Genomic DNA, 14,475 nt, shown 5'->3' with positions numbered 1-14,475 from the left:
TATCACAGGTTCCCCCACTACGCTTCAGAGGTCCCAGCGCTGCACGGGTGTCGGGGCAGACCTGCCTCCCCTAGGAAGGGCACAGACCGAGTCCTGTGTTCACATGAGCAGCACATCACCGTCCCCAATGTCCTATCTGCATCCACTGGTCACAGCAACAGCATTTAAGAAAATTCAGTTTAGTTCCAATACATTTGACATGCAACAGGCAGTTAAAAAAAAGCTTTATATTTTATTTCTTGTAAAAATCTTTTAACACATGCAGACTAAAACCAGTGTAAGAAAGTATCCACCATTGTTTAAACAAATAACTATACTTAAATATAAGTGTCTGCAATTGACTTGTATAAAAATAAGGTACATTTTGCCTTTTTACAGAAACTCACTCTCCAGTTCTCATATCAATAAACAATACACAACTCTAATACATACAATATAGCCTTATCGCTGTTTTCCACCAATCCGATACTGCTAAGGTATTATGTGCAAAAATTGGTAACAGTTTCTTTCCCAAAAGAAAAGTCTTCTACATGTTTTAGAAAAAAATCAGATATTGGGTTTAAATTAATCAAATCCTATTCAGTTCCTTTCTTTGCAAATAGAGTCCCTTTATTATATACAGACTGAACTAGAATCTGGTGCAGGAGCGAAGTCTCAGCGCCTGTGCCTGCTGTGTCCTGACCGGCTGCTGCCGTGGTGTTTGCCTTTGTGAGATCTCTCGAAGGAGCGGGATCTCTCGCGCCGGTCTCTGTGGTGTCCCCGCTCGTGCCTGTGCTTCTTGGCAGCATCAGAATGATCCCTGGATTTGCTCTGAGAACGTGAACGTGATTTTTTCCTCTTGTGACCATGTCTATTTGCACTCTTCAGGTCTTCCTTGCTATGCTTGGTCTTCAGGTGTGGCGAGCCATGATTGTGGTGTCGGCGAGGGCTGCCACTGTGGCTGCGGGACCTGCTTCTTGACCTTGAGCTGTATGTCCCAGACAGGCTCCGCCTATTGTTGTAGCTTACAGAAAAGCACTAAAAGTTAAAGCAAGTCTTCCACATGGAAGAAAAAAACCCCCAATCAACGTTTAGGAATTTCCAAGTTACTGGAAGAAGGAAGAAGTCAGAGACTATTCCACAGGGAGAGCTGATGAATGAGTGACCCCCCCCCCCCCCCCCCCCCGAACATGCCTTTGAGTTGACTTCCTTTGAAAACAAAAAGCCCAAACCAAACCCAGAATGTAGTGCTTCTTGTAATTGTTTCATCTTCCCCTCAACACCAGATTGCAAACTGGTTATTGCCTTTTTTCCTTCAGTGATCAGCCCAAGTCTGCAACACTTAGGGAAACACTTGACTGAGATCCAAGCTGGCAGTCTCCAACTTGGATGCCAGCCTGAAGATTCTTTAAAAAGATATAGATAGATAGATATATACGTAAAGCCAGCAGCTATCAGCACATCACCCTGCACAGCTCCCCCTCTTCCCCAGTCACAGAAGAGAGGCAGAGTACTGAAGAGCCAGGCAGAGCACCATGCAACACTGACTGAAGATACATCCTCGCACGCCTTCGGAAGCAAGCTGCGACAGTGTACCTGGCCCCTATGGCACTTCTCGCCCCTTCCCAGCGGACCGAGTCCCAAGAGACTGCGCCCATTTACAATGGATTCCCGGGGAACATCATCACACAGGCTAAGACTACCTTACACTCCTTCCATCACAGACTCATCGCCTACACATGCTGTTAGGATAGTCTTAAGCTTCCATTTTACAGCAAAGCTTTTACAGCTTCAACCGTTAACGGCATGGTTACCAGCAGAACTGCTTCATGTCAGGAACCGAGAGCCTACAGCCAGACCCAAGTCTCACACTTTTCCTGGCCAGCAGTTAAAAGCCTGTACTAAGCACCTACAGGCTACTTGCAGCCACCCTACTTATTCAAAGTGAAAAGCCCTACTGAAACATCCCGGAGAACTAAGTAGGATGAAAAAGAAAATCCTGCAAAAACCCCTGCCCCTGCCCCACAACCCCACCCCACCCAACGCAAAATCCACTACTTACTGCCGCCTAGGAGTATGTGATCGAGACCTTGACTTTGTTCTTGACCTAGATCGACTAGCACTTCTGCTGCTTCTACTTCTCTTGCTTTCTTTTCTCATGCTTTGGGGGAAAAAAAATAAATGAAAAAAGTTACATACCTGAGGCACTTGCTACTTCCACGAACTAGCTCAGAAGTAGACTGTACTTCAGTTGAAGAAACCATCTTTACAGAAGTATCCTCTTCATCAGGAAGACTTTTACCTACCCATTGTAAGGGCTCTTTGAAGCTTGCTGCCGCTCTTCTGGCTCTTTTTTAATGGTTTTGGTATTCACAGAGACTGGAGTCTTCTCTTCAGTTTTTACTTCTCTTGGGGAAGCTAAGAATTGAATTTAAATTCAAAATTAGGTATTTTATCCACAGACTTTCTTAAACATATTTTATCCTTTACACACCTTTGCCGGTATTTGCACAAAATACAAATATGAACTCAATAGCTACTATTTCATTCCATCTTTCCATCTACAAGAGAACACTGCAATGAGATGCTCGTGGGGAGATACACAGTTTAAAGCCAGCTGCTGGCAGGGAGGGCAGAGAACACCACTATTTACTTGCAAGCCAAGCTGCCGGTTAGAGATTTTGTCCACTGGAGCCCAAGTAGTACAAAATAAAAGCTGCCCTTATGGCCCACAAAATATGTGACTTCAACTGTTACCCTGACAGTTAATTTCCAATACTATAGAGAATAATGACTGAACAGGAGAATTAGATTTCATTTTTATATTAATGGTACAAATACGAGTTAACAAAAAAAACCTTACTTAGTTTAGAATTCAATCTGTCTCTACAGACAGCTGATGTAGCCCAGAGATTGATTCACCTTTTCAGGGAAGGGCTACTACGCAAGAACGACGCATTTGTATCTGGCCTGCCGACAGTAAGGCAGAGGTGCTGCATCAGGACTTACAGCGCAGCTTCCTCACTCAATAGCCATCAGAGTGTAGAGTCCAGATGGATTTACTGGCCAGTTCACGATATGCATCACAACTTATTCACGCTAATGCCAAGCCAGCACTGTGACTTTGCCTTCTCCATTTCCTGACTATAAGCTGTCTTCCTTCACGACACTTTAACAGCTGACATGTACATTAAAAAAAAAAAAAAAAAGGCAGAGAAAGCAATTTTCAGAGATACCTGCTGCAAAAGGAACCATGAAGGCTACTATTGCTACATCACCCTTCCAGATTAAATCCTGAGACTCTCTCTTCACAACACAGTAATAGACAAACTCCTGGGTCTGGACATTTTTGTAACACCATTATCTTACGGGTGTGTATTATTAATATCTCACTCTTCCACCTGTGGAGGTACGGAGTAAAGCATCCCTTCCCCCTCTAATCTGCCATTTCAAGGTACTGGAACTGGTTTGAGAAATTTGTTTTAAAAAAAGAAAAGATTTCTCTTGCTTCTTAGTTCTGTGAGAAAGCCTACATTGTCTAGAAGCTCAAGAAGCACACTGCTTTTTCTTAACACCTTGGGACACAGATTTAGAAGACTCATCAAAAAGTATTATGCAAGTTTCTGTTCAGAAAAACTTACATGGTTTGGATGCAGGAGAAAAGCCACCCAATGCTGAAAGTGCTGGAGTTCCATCTGGATTTAAACCTTTTGCCTTCAGTTTAGCTTCCTGTAGTGCCATTTTCCTCTTTTCTACTTCTTTATCCAGGAATTCATAATTGGGCTGTTAAAGTAACAATGTGGTAAGAATCTGAACTAATGCAATTCATACTTCCATCTCATTTCTGAAAAATATTCAATTATCTTTTAATCATCTGTCCCATAATGTGACTAACTTCTGTAAGTTCTTCTCACACGCCCCTCAGAGGACCACAAAGCAGAGGCTTTCCAATTAGCAGATCTGTATGAGGTGTCCCCAAATATCTTAGACCAGGGGTCCTCAAACTACGGCCCGCGGGCTGGATACAGTCCCCCAGGGTCCTCAATCCGGCCCCCCGTATTTACTGAACCCCCCCGCCAGGGTTTGGGGCAGGGGGGGAAAATCAGGCAGCCACAGATGACTGCCTGCCACTTCATCTACGCACCGGCTCCCTGGTTAAAAAGTTTGAGGACCCCTAATCTTAGACAACCGAGACAGCTCAAGCTGCACTGGAAAATGAACAGGAAGAATGAACATCTCAAAGTTACCTTTTTTCTGGTATAAAGCTTAAGAGTTGTTAAGCATATCTCCTGGATCTCCTCTTCTGTGGTACCAAAGAGCAAGAACCAGTGAGGACGGGTAGGTAGTGGAATCTGAAAATAGAACAACCAAAAGCTTAATGACAGAGATTACAGACCAAGCATTTGTTTAAAATTTTTTAGTTTTCTTGAAACCAAATTACTAGCAATAAAAGGCAATGCTAAAGACAGATGAATACCCACCTGCAGAGCCCTAGCAGCAAGATAAATGCAAGCACATGCTATAGTCTCTGGCTGAAAGCGAACAAACACATTTGTTCGAAGGCTGTCATTCATGTAATTCCTAAAAAAAAAACAAACAACAAGAAAAACCCAAACAATTATGAAAGGCTGGATCTCCAGTTTACGTATTTTTATTTAGAGGGTAGCAATACTGGAGACTCAATTGACTTTATTTTTTTTTCTGTTATTATATTGAACACTTGGTTTCTTTCAAATTATTGTATTTGATGTCTATATTGTTACTTCTGTAACAAAGTTTGCACCATTGCCATTGTTTTGAAACCCCAATGCAAGTAATCGTATGTAATGGCTACTTCCTTAGGTAGGTATGTTAAGTTATACTGTGAAGTGTCCACTGAGTTAAAAATCTAACAAGTACTTTTCATCTGTCCAGCTGTTCGCTTTAAACATAAACATTCTCATATTTAAAACCCAATATGCTTAAAACTCAAATGCAAGTATGAAAGCACGGTACATTTTTAACCTACCATTTTCCAGAGGCTAGATGCAACCTATAAAGTTCATAAAACATTGCATTTGAATCTTATGAGTGTCTCGAGCCACATTAACTTCATCCAGAGAAAGAAGCATCCAATTTGCTCACTGAGTGTTGGAAAAAGACCTGCAAGTTAGTAATGGGTCTCCCACTTCACTAAGCTACTGTTCTTCCACCACGGTGGCACTACCAAGCAACACATGCCAAGAGATACATAAAAACAGCAGAGACCTCCATCGATTTCTATGTTACTGTGCTACAGGAAAGAAATGAACAGCAGTCAGTAAGTATTGACTCTACAGAAAACCATGCCCAGTATGGCTTCTAAGTGAACATGCTGCATGCACTGTAATTTACTTTTTTTTAAAAAAAAAAACAACTCAAGTTTAGCCAAATGCTAAGTCAACTAAGTAAGTGTTGGCAGAAAATCTACCCCATGTGTCCTTTAAATACACTATACAGTAGCTAGGCAACAAATACATTTAGAAACATTTTTTAACAGTTACTTCTAAAAACAAATATACAAATCCTTTTGACACCCAGACAGAACTAGAAGATGCTGCCCGATGGATATGGACCACTTCAGTGAATCTCGGATGAGAGCTTGCACTGGGTTGGCTGGAGAGAAGGGCAGCCAAACAGGCCATCCCCAGGTCATGGGCTGAGGTGCAGAGGGCAGAGCTCTATGACTTACCATCATGGACTACCCTTTAATTAAAGAGTAGAAAAAAGAACAAAGTTAAATTGAGTTCTCCACTACTATGTTGGAATCAAGCCATGAAAATAGTAAGCAGAAACAAGCACTAAAGTATTTTAAAAGCATGTATTTGTGTAATAACTTACATCTCATTGCTTTGCATATGGATCGTCAGGCTTGTTATTTCTGCTACTATTTTCCTGGCTAGGAAAAGAATGGAAAGTTACAACTTACCAGGCTGTCTGTACCAGGGTTTGATTACGTTCACATTCTAAGACTTGTAAATACATAACAATGATCTGAGGAATAAGGGGGGGGAGGGGGAAGAAAAAGAAAACCACGACTCAGTTTTAACATATAAAGCAACAGTATAATCAAGCAGTATGCCAAAACAAATGCCTCCTTTCCAAGCATACATACACTGTAAGCTCATGCATCATCCAGTCATATTCAGACAATTCTGTATTTTACTACTTTTCTATGCTTTTCAAAAAGTCACCTTTAACACTTCCCAAGGAAGCAATTTCTAACAAAGTTAATATGACTATTTGCCCAAGCACTCTGCCAAAAGCATTCATTATAACTACTAAGGAATAAAGAGAAGAAATAACCAGGTCATTTTAACACCTGCGTTTCTCGTTCAACAGCTCACAATGCTGCCATCAAGGTAGAATAGAATTTACAATTATATTATTTTTGATAACTCACCTTATGTGGATGCTTGACATGAACACAAAATCCCAACTCCTTCAGTACCCTCCTTTCTGCTTTGATTACTTGATTTTTGGTGTTTATGTAGTTCTGATCAAGTATCAGGGGGCTTGGAGTCCTATAGTTTGCAAGAAATAAAATCAAAACTGTTTTGCATATCCAAAAACAGTGGCATCTCTGTTTTCCCTTCCAACCAACTAATGGCAACAGAAACCGTTTTTCAACTCCTGCAAGCAAGTTTAAGCATTAATCTTGTGCTGTCCAAGTTTAGATAAACTAGTTTAGTTTCTGCTTTTGACCAGCTACAGATTAGATGGCTAAGAAAAAAAGTAATTTTTTGCTACTGTGTATGCAGACTATGCTGGCCCAGCTGCTGGAATGAAAATCACCTTTACAGCAAAGACCTCAAAGAAACCTTTACACTTCATGACAGACGTGGGGGTCGGAACATGAGACAACTGCCTTTGCTAGGTAGGCCTTCAAAGCAAAAGCAGGCTAGAAGGTTTTCTGACTGATACAAAAGTAGCAAGCTTGTGCTTTATGAACTGCAGTTTCCCCATGCATTGGAAGACAAGATCATTCAGATCTTCAGAGAACAAAAGGCAGCCCTGCTACTGTGACATACAAAAAGCCTAGTAAAACAAAGACTTAAACCTCTGCAGTGGTGTCACATCTGCCTGTGATTCTGAATGCTTGACCCACTGATCAGCGGGTATCGTGCCACTTCTGCTATTTGCATCTGCAGAACAAGAACTCATTTCACAGAGAAGTATTCCCAAGTCTAGCACTACCAATTCCTAATTCCTTCCAAATCCAACACCTGAACTCTCCAGAGCATTTTTTAAATTTTAACTAAGATAACTTGCTGTGTACTTTATGCACAAGCAAACTCCATTCATACTCTTTTCTGTCTGTGCTTAGACTTGACCTTTCAACATTCCATATCGTGCATTTTAAACTTCCACCTAAAGACAGATCACCTTTTTCCCTGTTTGCAGTATGCCTCAGAGACTCCAGATGCTTTCCAAAGCAGAATGTTTTTGCAACTAGTTACACTCCAATAAAACAGCTTGTTCACATCATACACCCAGTGTACCCCAAGCACTGGTGACCAATTTATCTTGTATTGCCTTCAAAGAACAAAAGTAGCAATGCAAAGTGGATTCAGAATACAGGTTCCATTTTATCAGACAAAGAATTTCACTACTAACTTGTCCTTTTTGATTCCACGCAAGTTCCACAAGTGGATCACACTTCTCCTCCCTGACAGAACACAGATGAAGAAAAAACGCACTCAAAACCCCCAGACTCAAGACCCCGGGGTCAATTACAAGGCCAGCTGAGGGGCTTCCTAACTTCAATAATGAATTTATGCGAAGACTTCTGCAGTCACATACAAGGATGATTACTACCTTGGTTAAAGGATACAACAAGTGACCCACTTCACTAATGCAAGCACCATATTGTATAACCATGCATTTGAAGTGTGAGCTCCCCCTGCTTTTCCCAACAGGGTGAGAAGCACTTCCCAGGAGGTCTGAGATGAACCACTGAAGCTTCCTGGTGCTATGAAGGACCTACAATTTAAGTGCAAGTCTTACTACCTTGGTCTCCTAAAAAAATGCCATCTTTTCCACGTTACATAAATGTAACTTCTCTAATTAAGCGTTAATGTTACTGCTCAGGGCAAGTTTACAAAGTTTGTGATTTCAGCTGCTCTAAATATAACCAAGACAGAATGTGGGCTTCCGTTTGATTGGTTCTGGCGTCCCCCCAAAATTCACTGGAAAAGAAAAAATCTTTTTAAGTTTCTGTAAAGTAACTACTTGGGTAGAGAGGCTATGATTTTATCTGAACGCTGCAGCACATAAAGGCTGTCTGAACACAGAGACCGGAAGAACCAAGCTGAAGTTCTTCAAATCCAAGAAGTTGTCTCACATTCAATCCATTTCAACTAGCTATACTGGTTTTATATAACATTTCCTCCAATACTACTTTATATAATTTTATCTATAGATCACTGGCATTAAGAGGATCTGCAAGGCATCATCCAGAGTGAGTTTAGGTGTCCAGGCTCAGCTTATCTTGTTAGCAGAACACTTCATGAGAGATGAAAAATCTTGGGATGAAACAGTTAAGGCAACTATGACTTCCAGTCAAAAAGAAAAAAATCAACAGCAGGACAACATGACTGCATGGGACCACCCAACAACCTGCTGGAGAGCTACTATCATCCACGTCTTTGCATTCTCAAAGCTATGTAAAAAAGTCAGTATTATGAAAACACAATAGGGTAACTTGAAGTGCAACAGGGAAGACTGTGAGCCTTACTGCATTTCAAGCTTTCCACTGTCCTTCTACAGGGCCACAGGATCAGCACAAACAGTTCATACTTTGGTTGTACATGTTGAACAGCAAAGGGACAGGAAACTCAGAATTCAGACACCTGGAAGCATGCTTTACTCTGCAGTTCCATGTTACTCTGGTCACTTATGATAAAAGTTTGAGATATCTACAGATCTAAGGAAGCCATGAAAACCATCAGATTATCCAGACTGTATTTCAAGAAATAAAGACAAATGCAGCCTTTTTTTCCACTTATGCAAAATAAAAATCTGTGGAAAACCTTACTGCACCTTATTACCAGCAGAAATCAAGTTCCCCACTGCATTAAGATTTACCAGTTTAGCACTTTTGCCACAAACTCCAAAGTGTTGGTATGCACAATTATTTAGATGCTGGAAGCTTCAGAGATTTCCCTCTGGAAAATTTCTTAGATTTCCTACTGAGGAAAGAAAAAAAGAGGAACTTCGTGCTACTGCCATTTGCTGCACTTAAGTTTTCAGTCCAAACATTTTAGTTCCAAGTAGCAAACAAGAGAAAAATAATTTATAAGCTTATATATAAAATATAAGCTTCAAGCCCTATATAGCCAACTAGTATTATAAATTCTTACTTTGAATCTGTTTTCACAGATCAGCACTAGAGCTCCAGGCAAGACTTTAGACTTAGGAACAGAATGCACACAGTGCCCATTCAGGTAAGTCAATCAAACACAGAGTCGCAAAACTTCATATGGATTTTGAGATTGCGTAACAACCCAGAAGATTAACACACGCTGTAATGTGTTTGTAACAATAAATAAATTACAAGTATCCTTTTTTTTTTTAAAATCCCCCTGACAAATGAAACCTACATTGATACAGCTACATCTTCATTTGATGTAATATTAAAATTTGATGCCTTTGTAATGTCTAATACTTTGGAGGAAAAGTGCCCTGCATGTAGTTTTGTTCATAATGCGAGAAGTACTTCTGACAAGTACAGTGTAACAACAGCATCTCGTTTTAAAGACCAGATCTCTGTTACCCTAGTCAAAATAAGAGAGAAGAAATTAAGTTCTATATTTGTGTCCAACATCGTAAATACAAGCACCACAGATTTATAGAACAGTTTGAGGAACACTAAGTAGTATGTATTATTAATACAGGCCAGTTCCAACACAACTGCATGAACCTGTTTGCTGCAACAGAACAGCTGACTGAGCATCTCAAACCAACATTTGTGAGATAACACAATGACAGGAGTCACATTTGGTTCCAGTCCCGTAAGGACTTTCTGCAGCTTTCAGGCACATTTAAGATAAATAAAATCAACTTCAAACTACATTCTACATGTTAAACAATAGTTGCACTTCGCTCAGAACACAGTGGTTTCGGCACACAATTTTTTAAAAACCAGTATTTTCATAATACGAGCTTTTTTCTCCATGCACAAACATTTTTACATGCAGTACTACATGACATATGCTCGTGAAAGATCCAAATGAAAGTATGCTTGTCCAAAACACTTTTTTAGATTTTTCTTACTTCTCAGTATTAGAAATACCACCTAGCAGTTAACTCAGTTGACTACAGGTCTTACAAAAAGAAAATTCCAGTGCAATTCCCAGATCTGCAAACACGTACATATAAGGGACTGCTTACATAATGATTTGTATAAAAAGCTTTACAATTCAAGACTTCCGTATCCTTGTGAAGGCATATTTTACTATGAATTCAAACTGCAATTATACAGAGCCAGAAAGTGGAACCAAGAACCCAAAACTGTTCAAGAAAGCAAGCAAGTCTACTCAAACTACTCAAACTTCATGTGCAGGTTAAGAGCTTCAGTTAACAGAAATACTAGACTAGAGGCAAAAAGAAAGTATAGCAGCCCGACTGCTTGTTTCAGTGCTGGGTCGTGTGTGAGAAACTAACTAGAGCCTAAGTGTTAGCATCAGATAAAAAAACAAAACAAAAAACCGAAAGAAGATTAAGCTAGTATTCTAAAAACCTGGACAGCAAAGAAAAAAGCTTATAACAAGATACAGGAGTTCTTCCAAATGGTTCACCAGCGGCCAACCTGTTAGTCCCCCGATTCCAGTGACCTATTCTCAGAGCACTGGCTTCTCCTTGGGGATTTTCGATACTTCACTCACTGTTGCCATGACGACAGCTTCATCTTTATGTACCACTCCACATCACCCAGGCTTTGGTAAATGTAGCTGGTCGCTGTATAGTCGGTTGCAAGGGAAAAAAGAGTTGAAGTTAATAACGTGTACAGATTATGTAACTGTAATCTTGTAAAAAGTACAGAAAAACGTTTACATCCTGCTTGCTAAAAAAAAAAAAAAAAAGGCAAGTCTGAATCTCAGACTTCAGCATTTTTAAGATTACTTTCATGCAGATTCACTCAGAACCTCAGAGCAACAATACCCATTTCTCCAGAAAATAATGGGTAGGAGTGCACGATTTCTCTCGACATGATGCATTTTAGACACCATGTAACATGCACAAGTGACATTCTGATTTGGAACAGGCTAGCTGGAAAGATTTAAGTTCACAGGTTAAGTTCAGTTTCTCTGATCCTTCGCACAGCACAAAGAAACAACTAATTCATATTCTCATTGCAAAGAAAAGCACTGCATATGATTAATTAACCTTCACTTCCTGGATGAAGGCCAAAACATTCTGAACCACTGAACCAGCTTCAATAATTCCAATAACCAGACTCCCTTATCACAACTGTGGTAAGAAACAATACCGCTGAGTAACATCCAGCATAACTTCACAAAATTCTCTTGGGGCCACCAGGGATATCAACTTTTTAAAAAGCAAACAGACAAACCAACCAGCAAAGCTAAGTTCCAAAGTATAACACCAAATCATTCTTCTTTTATCTAAAACCAGGTAAAACATGAGCACAAATCATTAAAAGTGGAAGTTTTAGATGCAACAGAAGCAAACGGCTCATTTCCCTAAGGGATTTCCACTCCTCATAAAAGGTTACATGACACTAAATTTTAAATTCCTGCTGTAACCTGGTGATAGAGGAATGAAAGTGTCAATTTAAGAATCTAGCTAAAACCAAAATCCTTTCTGTAACTATGGATTACCTTACACTTTAAGCAACTGGCCACTATAAGTAAAGCTACTTCATCATAGCTGACATCTCCAATCTCACAGACCAACACTGCTGCATGACAGATTTAAACGCATTTTGCATCTAATAGCAATTTATAAAATTCTTTCCCTTCAACCATTCCTTGTTCCAATATGTCAAGATAATTTGCTTTACACAGGAAAACATACATCGCTTTACACACAAAAAGCAGGATTAGGCACTCACAACTGAAAACAGCTCTACAATTCAGCAGTTACCCAGATCTGCACACAGATCAGGTAAGCTTACACTCCAACTTCACTGACACAAGCACACAGTACCGTGAAAGACACAAGTCTCCTTTCTGCAATTAAAGATGCCTTCAGCTTCCAAGACTCAATTACACATTCCTTGTTGAAGCGGTGTCATTAAAGCAGCAAACACTGTAGGCCAAACCACGCTCTCTCAGACACTTTCAAAAACGGGTTTTTCTAAAAGGTAACACTATCGTCACTGGGTAAAGTTCAGCTGCCGTCTTTTATTAACCAATACTTTATTGGCACCATAACCACATCTGGACAGCTACGTACTAAGAAAAGCAAAGCATTACGACTACTGAACATGGTTAAAAGTCTGGAGAATATACAGCAACCCACTAACTGGCTAGTCACACCTAAGACAACCTTTCAAGAACAAGACACCAAAGATCAGTTAGCAACAGACCTAAAACTACAACCATGGACCTCAAACTAGAACCAATACTTGTGAGTATGTAAGTAATGACAACGAGTCTACCAAGTGAAAAAAAAGAGTTATTGGTAGAAGAAGTCAGCATTGAACTGCACTGCCTACACAGCAGCCAACGAGCACTCCCTTCTCAATTTTAGGTCGTTGAACTTAGCCTGGAAAAATACTGTGAATTGAAAACTGCAGTGTACATTAGTGACAAGAGATGCTTGTGTTCACAACAAAGCTAATCTTACCTTTTTGCTCTTAACTGACGTAAATGATGAAACACGTTGATCACGTCCCTTATACGACGAGGCGCCTCTTCAATTTTGGATGCGAGATTGATACAGGCCATAGCAACAATCTGAAAGGAAGACCCGTTTCTATAAGCAGATGGGTTTTAATCTCATAAAGACCAAAATTACACAAGAAAAGGGCAAAAAAACCGTGGCCTAAACGCTCCAAGAGAGCGTCCCGTTTGGCGTGTGGCTAGCCAAATTCACCGGTCCCCAGAACAGCGCCCGCTCCTCTCCTCCAACTCCCCCGCCCGTCTCCCCCCTCCGGCTTCCCCGCCGGGCCGTGCCGCGCTCACCTCGAAGCTGTGCTTGACGAAAGACTTCGAATAGAAGAACCGATGAAACAGCACCTGCCCCGTCGCCATCGCCACCTATGAACGCAAAGCGGGGAGGAGGAGGAAGGAGCGGGAGTCAGTCACCGGGCCCAGCCGCCGGCGCCGCCATTTTGTGTCAGGCACCAGCTGGCGCCGCCACCCCCCGCGCGGCCGCCTCGCCCGCCCTTCCCGCCGCGCCACAATGGCGGCGCCCGCCCTCCCCACCGCCCTCCCCGCCGCCCCGGGACGCGCACCCACCTGCGGCAGGCGGAGGAGGATGCCGGCCGCCTGGATGAGCTCGCAGCCCAGGATGCGCAGGTCGGTCTCGCACTGCAGGTCTAGGCCGTCCTGCATGGAGGGGGTAGGCGAGAGGCGCTCCTCCGGGATGAGCGAGTGGTCGATGGTGAGCGACACCTCCGAGTAGAGCCGGTCGCCGATAAGGATGCCCGGAGCGGCGGGAGCCGGCGGGGGAGCAACACTAGCGGTGGCGGCGGCGGGGGGAGCCGGGTGTGTGGCGGCGGATGCCATGATGGCGAAGCCCGTCCGCACCCGGAGCCGGCCACGCACAGACTAACGCGGCTGGCGCTGTGACGCAGCACACAACGGCGCCCGCGCACGGCACGCCGGGAAAAAAAAGTCCGCCCGCCCCACCCGGTGCCTACGGTGGCGGTGGCACTGGAACCTCCCGGCGCTGCCACCCCGACGGGGCTCGCCGGGAGATACCGGGGCGGCGCGGCTGTCCCCGCGGGCCGCCACGGGTCAAACGTGCCTCGCCTGAGGCGAGGATCCCCTTTGGCGAGCGGGGAAGGAAATGAGGGCACGCGTGGGCCCGCCCGTGGGGAGGGGGCGGCTCCACCGCAGCTGCCCCCGGGCGGCGGCTGGGGTTACTGGTTGGCTTTTTGTACATCCGCTCCGAAAGGTACTAAATTGAAAAGTAACTGCACTGTGTGCTTCACAGCAGCAAGGGGAAGGAGAACTGCATGGACTGTATCGGTGAAGCGGCTCGTGCCCTGGAGGCGAGCAGGAGCTGCTGTAGGCCTTTGGTGCTTGCGCTGCATCACATGCGGGAGAAAAAATGAGTAATAAAATAAACCAGGATGGCTGTAGTACAATACTGACAGAAGGCGGGCTGTTACCAGACTAGAAGCATACCTCCAGCAAAATAGTTAACCTTCCATTTAATTTTATTAAGGGATATTAATAAAAAAAACCCCCTAAAACAGGTACTGTAGGTAGCTGTATGGTAGCTCCACTGATCTCGGATGACAGGCGTGCCACATACAGTGTTTATTTCCAATAAAAAAGTACC

At 42.6% G+C, this 14,475-nt stretch overlaps 1 protein-coding gene across 1 annotated transcript; it reads right to left on the bottom strand.

Annotated features, from left to right (window-relative positions):
• Nucleotides 1-212: 212 nt before the first annotated feature.
• CCNL1 (cyclin L1) lies at nucleotides 213-13,944 on the bottom strand. The gene is made up of 11 exons (XM_055817676.1): nucleotides 13,425-13,944; nucleotides 13,149-13,223; nucleotides 12,811-12,920; nucleotides 6,401-6,521; nucleotides 5,927-5,991; nucleotides 4,461-4,560; nucleotides 4,227-4,331; nucleotides 3,621-3,762; nucleotides 2,286-2,397; nucleotides 2,042-2,140; nucleotides 213-1,003 (listed from the first exon to the last, which is right to left on the bottom strand). The coding sequence occupies exons 1-11, from the start codon at nucleotides 13,692-13,694 to the stop codon at nucleotides 655-657; spliced, it is 1,548 nt and encodes a 515-aa protein (XP_055673651.1). The 5' UTR covers nucleotides 13,695-13,944; the 3' UTR covers nucleotides 213-654.
• Nucleotides 13,945-14,475: the final 531 nt, after the last annotated feature.

Source organism: Falco peregrinus, chromosome 12 (assembly GCF_023634155.1).
Source record: "Falco peregrinus isolate bFalPer1 chromosome 12, bFalPer1.pri, whole genome shotgun sequence".
Lineage (NCBI taxonomy): Eukaryota > Metazoa > Chordata > Aves > Falconiformes > Falconidae > Falco > Falco peregrinus.
This window is presented reverse-complemented; position numbering and strand designations above follow the sequence as displayed.

Bases quoted from the DNA above. Each gene is read 5' to 3' on its own strand.
- CCNL1 (XM_055817676.1), bottom strand. From the start codon at position 13,694: ATGGCATCCGCCGCCACACACCCGGCTCCCCCCGCCGCCGCCACCGCT. The intron at 13,224-13,424 runs GTGGGTGCGCGT...TTGCGTTCATAG, and splicing joins TCCTCCTCCGCCTGCCGCAG to GTGGCGATGGCGACGGGGCA. The intron at 4,561-5,926 runs GTAAGTTGTAAC...TTTTTTTTTTAG, and splicing joins ACCCTGGTACAGACAGCCTG to GAATTACATGAATGACAGCC.